This window comes from Microcebus murinus, chromosome 16 (genome assembly GCF_040939455.1).
Source record: "Microcebus murinus isolate Inina chromosome 16, M.murinus_Inina_mat1.0, whole genome shotgun sequence".
NCBI lineage: Eukaryota > Metazoa > Chordata > Mammalia > Primates > Cheirogaleidae > Microcebus > Microcebus murinus.
This window is the reverse complement of record NC_134119.1, coordinates 31758775-31770842: the sequence shown is the minus strand read 5'-3', so window position 1 is coordinate 31770842 and position 12068 is coordinate 31758775. Positions and strand designations below refer to the sequence as shown.

General features: G+C 38.2%; 1 protein-coding gene across 1 annotated transcript in view; it reads left to right on the top strand.

Annotated features, from left to right (window-relative positions):
* The window catches only part of PIGU (phosphatidylinositol glycan anchor biosynthesis class U), a 95056-nt gene that overhangs the window by 25671 nt on the left and 57317 nt on the right, over positions 1–12068 (top strand). The window contains exons 5-6 of the mRNA XM_012754659.2: positions 3173–3282; positions 5485–5585. Coding sequence (XP_012610113.1) covers positions 3173–3282; positions 5485–5585 — 211 coding nt within the window. The remainder of the gene's footprint in view (positions 1–3172; positions 3283–5484; positions 5586–12068) is intronic.

Genomic DNA, 12068 nt, shown 5'->3' with positions numbered 1-12068 from the left:
TCCACCACCACCATAGTTTTTGGGGATACAAGTGGGTGTAGCTGTAGCTTCAATGATTAGGAAAAGCCCTTTGTATGAAGCAGGAGAATTTCGTCTTTGCAAAACCAAATCTTCCAAGGAACAGGGAAAGGGCTGTATAGGGAAGTAGGAAGAAGGAAAGGAAGACTCCATCCTGGAAATTTTTTTTTTCAATTCAGAAATTTCTATTGAAATATACATATGGAAAAGCATATCATCTTGTCTACAAGTTGATTAAAGATCACAAAGGTAAGATACCTAGAGAACTACCCTTCAGGTCATTTTTAACCTCTCTTGTGATCGTTTTTTTTAGACTCGTTTTTTTTTGCCCGGGCTAGAGTGCCATGGCATCAGCCTAGCTCACAGCAACCTCAAACTCCTGGGCTCAAGTGATCCTCCTGCCTTAGCCTCCCTAGTAGCTGGGATTACAGGCATGCACCACCATGTTCGGCTAATTTTTTGAATATATATATATTTTTTTAGTTGGCCAATTAATTTTTCCATTTTTAGTAGAGACCAGGTCTCGCTCTTGCTCAGGCTGGTTTCAAACTCTTGACCTTGAGTGATCCTCCCACCTCGGCCTCCCAGAGTGCTAGGATTACAGGCATGAGCCACTGCGCCTGGCCCTGTGATCATTTTAAATCTCGTCATTGTCAAGACTAGTGAATATATCTAGAAATATTTATTTTTAACTTGTATTCCCTAATCTCATTTATTTTTATACTTATATTTTCTTCAAGGGGGGGTGTGTATTTTTGTGCATGTGTGTGTAATTTTTTAAAATTTCCTTACATTTTTAGCCACTTCCCTGTCTCTTGCTGGATGCAGTAGAAGTTTTTAAATGGGATTTTGTCTGTGCTTAGAGGAGCTGATATTGGTCTATGAGAAGAGCCATAATGGTGGCTGTGCTGGTGAGATCGAGGGAGACAAAAAGAGGCAGCAGAGAATTTGGGGACTGCTGACCTGATTGCCCTTCCTTCCCTCCTGGAGACTCCTTTCAGAAGTTCTTTCTGTTTTAAAGTATTTGAGATTGTGGTTACAAGGAAGTGCTTATCTTCCCTTGCTGGTGGAGTGTCACCTTTGCCCAGGATCTGGTAGTTGCCTCCATTTCTCAGTGCAGCCCTGCTGGCTAGCTTCCCGTCTGGGGAACAGTCTGCATTCCCACCTGTCTCTCTGGCTGCCCCTGGATGAACTCTGGTTTCCTTTTAATAGCCTCTTTTGTGAATCTCACTCCCTCCAGGACGCCTTCTTTTTGCTGCAGAACTCTTAGTTGGTGGGGCCTTTTTCCTGCTACCACTGCTGCAGCTGTCCTCTCTAAGCACTTTGATTGCTGAGCCAGCCCTCTTCTCTCTGATAAAAGTACCTTAGTTTATATTTTGTTCTTTTAATTAAACAACCCCAGCTGTGAATGGCACCATAATTCTTATTGATGATAATTCTCACCACTTGGACTTTGCCAAGTGTGAGAAGAATTGAGATAATCAGAGGGAGGTTTTTGAAGTTTGTTTCGGGTTTTCAGATTAAGTCCTAAACCTATGCAGAAATCTGGTGTTACCTGTATTCCTGTGATGACTTCTTGATTTTCTTTTGAACTGAAAGATACTCTTCTACAATTTTTTAATTTAAAAAATGTTTAAATTCTGAAATACTTAAGACATGCAAAAATAAAGAATAATACACGCTTGTGAACCTATTTTCAGCTTGAAAAAAATTATACCTAGCAATTGTTTCTGATACTTTCATCTCCCTATTCCCCCTCCTACCTGTTCTGAATTTAGTGGTTATCATTCCCACACATGTGGCCTTGATTTTTACTACATTTGTAAATATCCCTGAACAACATATGTTATTATTTTCCATGCTTTTAACTTTATGTAAATGCACATAAAGTATACATTCTATTGTGATCTCTTTTTTTTATCATTAACTCTTTAATCATGCACAGATAATTAAGCACTTGCTGCCTTGGTTCCTCTGAAACACTTTTCTAATAGGTTGCAGCTGTTATACTGTGTAAATAAGATTGTCTGATCATTAAATCAGGGTTACCAATTTGGGCTGGCATCCTCAGACTACGGCCTGCGGGCCACATACAGGTGTTTTTGCCCGTTTTTTTACTTCAAAATAAGATATATGCAGTGTGCATAGGAATTTGTTCATAGTTTTTTTTTAAACTATAGTCCAGCCCTCCAACTATCTGAGGGACAGTGAACTGGCCCTCTGTTTAAAAAGTTTGAGGACCCCTGAATTTGGGTTTCAGAGGCTTCTCCATCTGTATTCTGATCCATGTTTGCTTATAAGGTCGATTATCTCTTTTTCATTCTGAAACACACCCATGAACCTGTTGGGACACACCAGGGGAAGTCTAGAGCTTCCCACCCCCATCCCACACCCTTTTAACTGCTAGCTGCCCAGCCACACCCAACTCTTCTCCTTTTCTTCATCACGGCCATTCTACACCTCCTCTATGGAAGTAAAACACTTGAAACAAGAGAGTGAGGAAGAAAACCCAAGACACTGTGACATTTGAGATTGTTCCACTTTGCTTGAAAATACTTCTTTGCTGATGGAACTTTGGAATCCTTAGGCCACTGACCATAACTCTTTAAGATGGCTAAGAACTTTGCTTTGCCACTTGGTTGTTCTTACAGCCATTCAACAGATATTTATTGTTAGCCCACCGTGCCAAGTGTTTGCATGCATGGTAAGCGCATAAACAGGGACTCTGCCCTTATGGAACTTGTAGTCCAGTGAGGGAGACAGACATTTAGTCACTCACATAAATAAGTGAAAAAGTTATAACTGAGCAGTGTTATGAAAGAATATTTATAATCGGGGGATTTTACATGGTGGGAGGATGATGAGGGGGAGTGTGACTTTCTGAGGAAGTGATAATTTAACTGAGATCTAAAGACTGTGTGGGAATTAACTTAGGAAAGAGAGAAGAAGAAATTGTTCCAGGTCAATTGCAAAGGCCTGGGAGCAGGAGAGGCGTGGCATGTCCGTGGTGCTGGAATTCAGCAAGGAGAGGTTGGGGGAGTGAGTTGAGCCTAGAGAGGTAGGGCCAGACCAGAAAGGGAAGGACTTTTGTCTTTATCCTAAAAGTGACAAGAAGTAATTTGTTTCATGTGCTTCGTCTTTTTCCCCCCTCCAGTTTAAAAAGCAGAAACTCCTCCTAGAACTGGACCAGTATGCCCCAGATGTGGCTGAACTCATCCGAACCCCTATGGAAATGCGTTACATCCCTCTGAAAGTGGCTGTGTTGTAAGTATTCCCTGACAAAACAGGGCTCAGTGCCAGCAAATGCAAGGAAAATCTGATGAGACTTTCCCATGTTGTTTGTGGTATTTTTGGAGATTTGCGTCTTAGTCATCAAGTATTTGCTGTAGTTCTGTTGCACAACTGGGTTCCGTTGTTCTGGCCAGCAAAAGAGACAGAGCCATTCTGTCTCTGTTGGGACAAAGACTCACACAGGGATGTGCACAATCAGACCGTTCACAAATGCTTTTTGACTTTATGCTGATCTGGGTTCCAGCCTACTTGTAACCAGTGTTTCTAAAGAAAAAGTTCTTCAGTTATGATATACGGATTGAATAAAAGGTCTGGTCTGTGTGGCTGTTGTGTTGAGCAGCTCTATGTTTCATGTACAGTGTAGTCCCCAATTTGTTGTTCAGAAAACTAAAGTGGGAAACAGATCCATTCCAGCTGGGTGACCTACGTGGCAGAGTGGAACTTACTGAGGTTTTATGAGGCTTAATGCTGCCCTTAAGTTTAACTCTTTCAGGTTATTCACATTTATATCTCTGAGCTAGGCAAATGTGAATAATTGTTTAATCAGCTAATAGTCATTGAATATTAATATACTATTTTCTAGGGGTACACAGTAAACAAGACAGATAAGATACAAAGTAAACAATTTTCCTTATGGAAAAACATGCCCTTAGAACTTCACAATTACAAGGGGCTTTATGAGACTGGTTTATTCAACCCTCTACTCTGAGTGTGAATTTTCTTTTCAGTGTTTTACATAGGTGACTCTGCAGCTGCTATTTGAATATCACCTGCTATAGAAATGGCTTTTTTTTCTTCCCACCAAACAGTTTTGGGGTATCAGTCCACATCTGTGTATTTCAGAAATATTAGTGGGAACTACCTTACTAGAACCAGAGGTTTAACAACATGAATCCCTTATGGACTCATATGTGTCCTGGGAGGTACTTTTGTAATAGCAGCAGCAGCTGTTTCTTTAAAGATTGTGTAATAGGCCTATCTGTAATTGCTGAAAAAAAATACCAGCAATTTCTAGGCCTTTGGCTTTAAAACTGCTAATCTTACAGTCCTGGGAGGTATTGGATTTAAGGTCTTTATTTGTGAATAATAATTATAATCTCTTCCTGAGACACTGGTGTATTTCTTTCTATCTGATAATCAGAATTATGTAAGTGGTCTACCTTTTCACTTTGTCTGCCAGGAATCTCAGATTTGTAGCCAATTATTAATTACAATGCTATAGAAGACCCATTTGGTCTTTTTTCCCTTGCCTTTACTTTCTCTTTTTATTTGTTTTCCCTGGTCTTGATTCTTTATTTCTATTTTTACCTTGCTATTATTTTTATTGTCTGTTCTTATTTTAGCTGCTTGAAATCCTTTGTGGAAGCAGGATAGAAATAAAAATAATAATTCATTATGACTATTTAAGGTTTCCCTACTCAAAATCATTTCAAATTCATTTTCTCAGTCCATTCCTTTCTGCCTCTGGAAAAGACTAGGTGTTTCAGTTAAACTCTTCCCCATGGAAGGTCAAGATGTCTTTGAAGTTCTATGGCAACTGGCTTGTTGATTTCAGTATATATTTATTTTGACCTTGGGGCACGGTTCAGTGAATACTGTTTGACTAACAAGAGGGCTAAATCTAAGCTGCTCTAACCTGTTGGATTGGTGTGGCCCATGTCAGAGCTTAGGAACCTGATTGAGTAAAATGTACTTTTCTGGTTTTCATAGACAAATGTAGCCATTCCTAAGATATCTGGCTCTGGGGGAATTGGTAGAATTTTATCATTTTTGAAGTCAAAGTAGTAGAAAGAACATTGGCTTTAGAGTCAGAAAGATCTGATTTTGAATGTATGTATTAGCTTATGAAATTTTGGGCAAGTTACTTAACCACTAAGTCTGTTTCCTCATCTACAAATCTGGAATAAGGTTATGGCTAGTTTCCAGAATCTCTGTGATGATCGAGTACAATGGTTTTTCCCTATACCACATAGCACAGAATAGGCAGGAAAGGTTCAGGACCTTTTACTCACCCCCATTCTATTCTCTTTTACCTGAGAGAACTCATTTCTAAGAAGTTGTCTTCCTTTGAGTATGTTTTTTAGTAAATCTCTTCAGCGTCCTGGCTGTGGTGGCCAGGACTCCCTGGTCCACTGATCAGGATTACTAATGCCATGTATGTGTGTTCTTCCCCAGCTATCTCTTAAATCCCTACACGGTTTTGTCTTGTGTTGCCAAGTCTACCTGCGCCATCAACAACACCCTCATTGCTTTCTTCATTTTGACTACGATAAAAGGTAAGGCCCTGAAGGAGAGTATAAAGCTCAGTCCCTGATTTATGCAGTTTTGTAACACTTAAGTTGTGTTTTTTTTTTTTTAAATACAATGCAACACTTAAAAGCATTTTTTTAAATTATACAAGTAATACAAGATAATTATAGAGAATTTAGATGAGCAAAGAGAAAAAAAATTAATTAAAACATCTTAAAAACGTACTACTCAGATATGCTGTAAACATAGTTTTTTTTTAAAAGTTCTGTTAGGCCCAGTGGTGTGCACCTATAGTTCCAGCTGCTTGGGAAGCTATGGCAGGAGAATTGAGCCCACTAGTTTGAGACTAGTCTGGGTAGCATAGTGAGACCCCATCTCTTAAAAAAAAAAAAAAAGTTCTAAAAGGCTTATAATGAGAATCACATTCCTCGTCTTTCTTCCCACCCCTTGTTAAACTTCTTTGAAGCAACTGCTTTTTGGCTTTTGCTGGTATTTATTTCTATATTTTTAAATAAGACCTTATTGCTCTTTCATGAATTTTAAAGTTAAGACATCATTCTCATATGGGAGGTAAAGATTTAGCTCTTTTGTACCAATATCCCCACTTGCCATTTGCCTGATTTTCTTACAGTAGTTGTATATTAATAACAATTTTGATTAAATCAGTAGCCAGTACCTATATTTTACAACACTATATATATTGTTCCTATGCTGGGCAAAATATAACTATGATTACTTTTTCTCTTTTGTATAACCTTTTATTCTTCCTGAGGTTAATACTTGTCTTTTTTTTTTTTTTTTTTTTACTTTTTTATTCTTAAAGGGGGAGTTATGAGGAAAAGTGTTCAATTTCCTTTTTTTTTCTTTTTTGAGACAAAGTCTCACTCTATCACCCAGGGTAGAGTGCAGTGGCATCATCCTAGCTCACTGCAACCTCAAACTCTTGGGCTCTTTCATTTTTCAGTCCTGTTTTTTTGGATGTTGGACTTTTTTGATTGATCAGATATACACACTTTATTTTCTATTTTTTCCATCTTTTTTTATTTCCTCTTTTTTTGGATACTTCCTTGTTTTTATCTTTCAACTCTTCTGTTGAATTCTTAATTTTGCTTATTAAATTTTTAAGTTCTTTGTTAGTTTCCAGTTGTTTCTTTGAAGCATCCTATTTTTATTTTATTACCACAGTATTCTCTATTATCTGAGTATACTTTCTTTCAGTTTCCATCTGTTCCAAGCATAGTATCTTTGTCTTCCTGGTCCTTCCTCCCTTAACCCCTATTTGTTTTGGACTCATTCTTTTGTGTGGGGGTATTTTCTTTTATGTATGACGATCCTGCCCATCTGTTTCTATTTAAGAATGAGGAGCTAACATATTGACTGGACACTTTTTATATAGGCAGGGCTTGTTGGTGGATCATTCTCATTGTAGGGAGATCAGGTAGTAAACTGGCCTTTTTTGTTGGAGGCATCCCTAAATGTCATTGTCTTTAGATTTTATTTTCCTCTGAAACTATTCAGTGTTTCAGAGAGGAATCTTCTGATTTCCTGCCTGGGGTAGCAGTGTTGGGATTGGTTTGGGGTAGAGGTTGCATAAGACTGGCTGCTAGAAAAATAAATAAATAAAATAAATAAGAAAAAGACAAAGTTCTAAGCATAATATCTATCACATGTTTACTACTCAATAAATGCTGGTGGTTTTATATATATATATATATATATATATATATACACACACACACACACACACACACTGGCTATTAGAGTTGGGAGAGCAGGAACAGGGAAGGTGGCTGATTTCAGACAATAGACTGTCATACAATCTCATTACTTTTCAGCCCACACCTTCCTTAGCCCATTACTGTGTTCAGTAGCTCCAAGACCTGTGCCTCTTTCAGAACTGTGGTCTCCTGCAGGTAGAATAGAAAGTCAGAGGAATGGGGTGTATAGGTGTATAGGAGTAGTCACTGGGTTGCCCCTATTTGGGATGAGACCTGTGGTTCTGTCTGGTCTATATACAAACCTTCAGCTTGATTTTCATCTGTGTACCTCATGCCTACCTTCCATAGTACCTGATTCAGGTGTTGAATTTCTCAGAAGTTCTGTGGGATGAGTTGGCCTGATTTTTATTAGTATTCCTTTCTGTTGGCTACCAAGCTGTAATTTCTTCCACATTGCCAAGTCATTTATCCCTCTTTTACCTGCTTTATATTTTCCACTGTTGTGCTCAAATTTATTTTGCTATAATCTTATGTTCTTTGAGGTTCAATACTAGTTTTATTCCCTCATTATCATTTCAGTGAGGTTTTAGGAGGGAGAGATGATAAACATATGTGATCAATCTATCATTTTTTTTTTCCCCACTAGAAGTCCCTCCATTAGCATTTTGGTGTATATTTCCAGATTTTTCCCCCTATTTTTCTACCAGACTTTAAAAATTGTATCAATTAGCTAGTACCGCAAAAATGTTATTTAACAAACCATTTCAAAACTCAGAGGCTTAAAAATACAAGTATTTACTTAACTTTTGCATCTGTAAGTTAGCTAGGGATCAGCTGATCTGGGTAGGACATGCCTAGTTCTTTGGCCAGTTTCATTGGGCTTCATTTATGCATCAGTGGCTGGCAAGAGTTGGCTAATTGAGGCTGGGCTCTATTCCACATCTGTCATCCTCTTGAACCAGGGAACTAACTTAGGCATGTTCTTACAGCAGTGGCAGAGGCACAATAGTGAGTAGGCCCGATCAGGCATGTGCTTTTTAATTTCCTGGTTGCATCGTATGTGCTAATATCCCATTGATCAAAATATAACACATGGCTGAGCCCAGGGGTGGAAAGTTCCATCCTGTTCACAATGAGAAGGCACTGTAAAATTACATGGCAAAGGGATTGGACATAAGGGTAGAAAATTGGGGCACCAGTAATACAACCTACCACATAAACCAATCAACATTTAGGCTCTCCACTTTAATGGCTGCTATTCCATTGTATGGATGAATATATGGAAATTCATTAACCAATATATACCATTAAATATTTAGGTGATTTTCTAGTTTTTAGCTATTTAAATACTACAGTTGGCCAGGCGTGGTGGCTCATGCCTGTAATCCTAGCACTCTGGGAGGCCAAGGTGGGAGGATCACTCAAGGTCAGGAGTTTGAAACCAGCCTGAGCAAGAGCTAGACCCCGTCTCTACTAAAAATAGAAAGAAATTAATTAGGCAACTAAAAATATATAGAGGCCGGGCGCTGTGGCTCACGCCTGTAATCCTAGCTCTTGGGAGGCCGAGGCGGGCGGATTGCTCAAGGTCAGGAGTTCAAAACCAGCCTGAGCAAGAGCGAGACCCCGTCTCTACTATAAATAGAAAGAAATTAATTGGCCAACTGATATATATATAAAAAATTAGCTGGGCATGGTGGCGCATGCCTGTAGTCCCAGCTACTCGGGAGGCTGAGGCAGAAGGATCACTCAAGCCCAGGAGTTTGAGGTTGCTGTGAGCTAGGCTGACGCCACGGCACTCACTCTAGCCTGGACAACAAAGCGAGACTCTGTCTCAAAAAAAAAAAAAAAATATATAGAAAAACTTAGCCAGGCATGTGGCACATGCCTGTAGTCACAGCTACTTGGGAGGCTGAGGCAAGAGGATCGCTTGAGTTCAGGAGATTGAGGTTGCTGTGAGCTAGGCTGATGCCACGGCACTCTAGCCAGGGCAACGGAGTGAGACTCTGTCTCAAAAAAACTTTTATATATATAAATACTACAGTTAACTTTCTAATGTATAGTAATTTTCACACCCATGTTCAGTTATTTTCTTACAGTGAAGTCCTAGAAATAGAAATATTTGCTACTAGGTGTGTACCTTTAGGATTTCTGAAATTTATTACTAAATTATACTCCCATGAGATGTGTATAAAACTTCTTATGTCTGTGTTTTTGCTAAATAGTTTGTGTGCTCAGGAAATGAGTAAAAAGTTGCACATAGAACCTTTTATTTACTCTCAGTTTACTTATCTTTTCTAGGGTGCTGCATGAGTATAACTTAGGTCTTCATAAGAGATTGCTTCTCTTGGAGTGCTTATGAGTGGTCTTTCTGTAGGCCTATTAGTTTAACTTATTATTGAATTATTTAAAATGACTAGATATTGCATAGCCTAAATTATCCTGTTCTGAAGATTGTGGTCATTTTGTCAGAAACAGCTCTGAAATAGTGAAGACTCTTTGCTGTCTGTGAATACTCCCTGCCTCAGTCCCTGTTTCTAGAGTGTCAGGCTCAGATAGACTGTCACTTATCACAGTGCCTGGTGTCCATTAAAATAAGGAATATACACTGTAACCTGGCAGAAGGGACTGAGCATTGGCCTTTGGAAATGTCACCTTTAAAATAGCAGAGTACAAAGTTAGAGAAACTGAAGACGTACCCTGTGAAGTTGCATGTTTTTTTGTTTTCCTAGGAGTCTCACAAAAAATGTTAAGTATGCTGTTCCATGGAGCAGAATATTTTGTATTATATCCAGATTTTTGTTGAATTCATATACATTTTTATAATGTTATGCACATACTTTTGTTTTACTTTTGTCACTTATTTCATATGAATTATGTCTGACATTGGTCACATTTTTTTTTTCCTTTAAATTTAATTTTAATTTTGGACATAGTTCAAGCACTTGGTAAGAATAAAAGAAATTCAAACATAAATTGAAAAGTAAGGCTGGGTTCCTATAGTCCCAGCTCTTCAGGAGGCTGAGGCAGAAGGATCGCTTGAGCCCAGGAGTTTGAGGTTGCTGTGAGGTAGGATGAAGCCACGGTACTCTTGCCTGGGAGACAGAGTAAGACTCTGTCTCAAAAAAAATAAATAAATAAAAATAAAGTCTTTCATGACCCTGCTCCACCTCTGCTTCATTCCTCTGGGGTTCCAGCCCTTCCCTTTTGTTGGACATTTAAGTTTTTTTCCATTATTTGCTACTATAAATAGAGACCATCACAAACAACATTTCTAATCTGTTGAAATATTTGGAGAGTTCTATTTTAGCTAGGTCTCTGAACCACTCTAGCTCTTTGAGTATATTAGTAATCCCTATAACGGTCTGTACAATAAAATTAGCTCAGTTAGAAATTCTGCAAGTTGTATTTCTGCATTTCACATTTGTACCACATAATCTTAATAAAATTAGATATTTAATAAAATTAAGTAATTCATTTTTTATTTTAACAAAGAAAACAGTTGGGAAAATTCATAAGAGAAGAAATATAAATGACTAAAATATGTGAAAATATATTCAGTTTCATAGATATTTAATAAAACAAACTGAAAGGACAAAGAAGTGCCTTTTTTTTTTGCCTTTCAAATTGGTAAAGATTTTAGAAGATAATTCTCAGTGCTGGCAAAGGTTCTGTTAACTAAGCATTCTCCCACATGGCAAGTTGGCTTACAAATTTGTACAACCCTCTTGGGGAGCAGTTTGGCAGTAGTCTTAAAATGTTTGTAGTTTTTATTTATTAATTCTACTTTTTTTTTTGTTTTATTTTGGAGACAAAGTCTCGCTTTGTCCTGGGCATCATCACAGCTCACTGCAACCTCAAACGCCTGGGCTCAATCAATCCTCCCACCTCGGCCTCCCAGATCGCTAGGATTACAGGTGTGAGCCACCGTGCCCAGCCCTTATTAATTCTACTTTTAGGAACCTATCCCAAGGTAATTTAGAAGTACAGACATAGCTTTACGTTACAAAGTTGTTATAGAATTATTTATAATTAGAAAAACCAGAAAATAAAATAGAGAGGAATGGTTAAGTATAATATGTTTTACCCATATAGTGGGATATTGTACATGATATTTAAAAATAATTATAAATTATAATTTATAATCAATATATAATGAGGGTACTTTTTAAAAAATAATATAAAATTATATTTTAATCTCAATTATGTTAAAATAGCATTGAAAATAGGTAGAGAATAGATCCCAAAAGGGTAATACTTGTCTCTGTTCATGAGTGATTTTTATTTCCTTTTCATACCTGTTTTTTCCTAAAGTTTCTTCAATGAGCACATAATTAAAATTAATTAAATTAACTTGATTGATAAGAAGATAGGGACAGTAGAAGTTAACTTGGCAGTTCTTAGTGTGCCCACAGAAGGGAGTGGCTGTGTTTACTCTGTCCCTTTGCCTCCTTCTACTTGCTGTCCCTTGGCTTCCTTTATAGCAGCTCAGGGTTGCCTGGGATACTCTTGAGAGACATAGGCTGGGACAAGGCCCAGGCCATTGTATTGTGATGTCCTTCTTGGAGTGTTGGCCAGGAAACGCAGGTCTTTGGGCAGGGTTGATGTTAGTTTAGTAGAGCAGCTTGAGTTTCACTTTGAAGGCTGTTGCTTTGGTCAAAGGGTACTCTGCCTTTTAGTGACCTGATTAACCACTTCGGTACTCGAGCGTCGACTATAGTCGATAGCCACAGATGAAAGCACACAGCCGAGTGTCAACTTTAGTCGACAGCCAAAAACTTTTACTTTTACAGC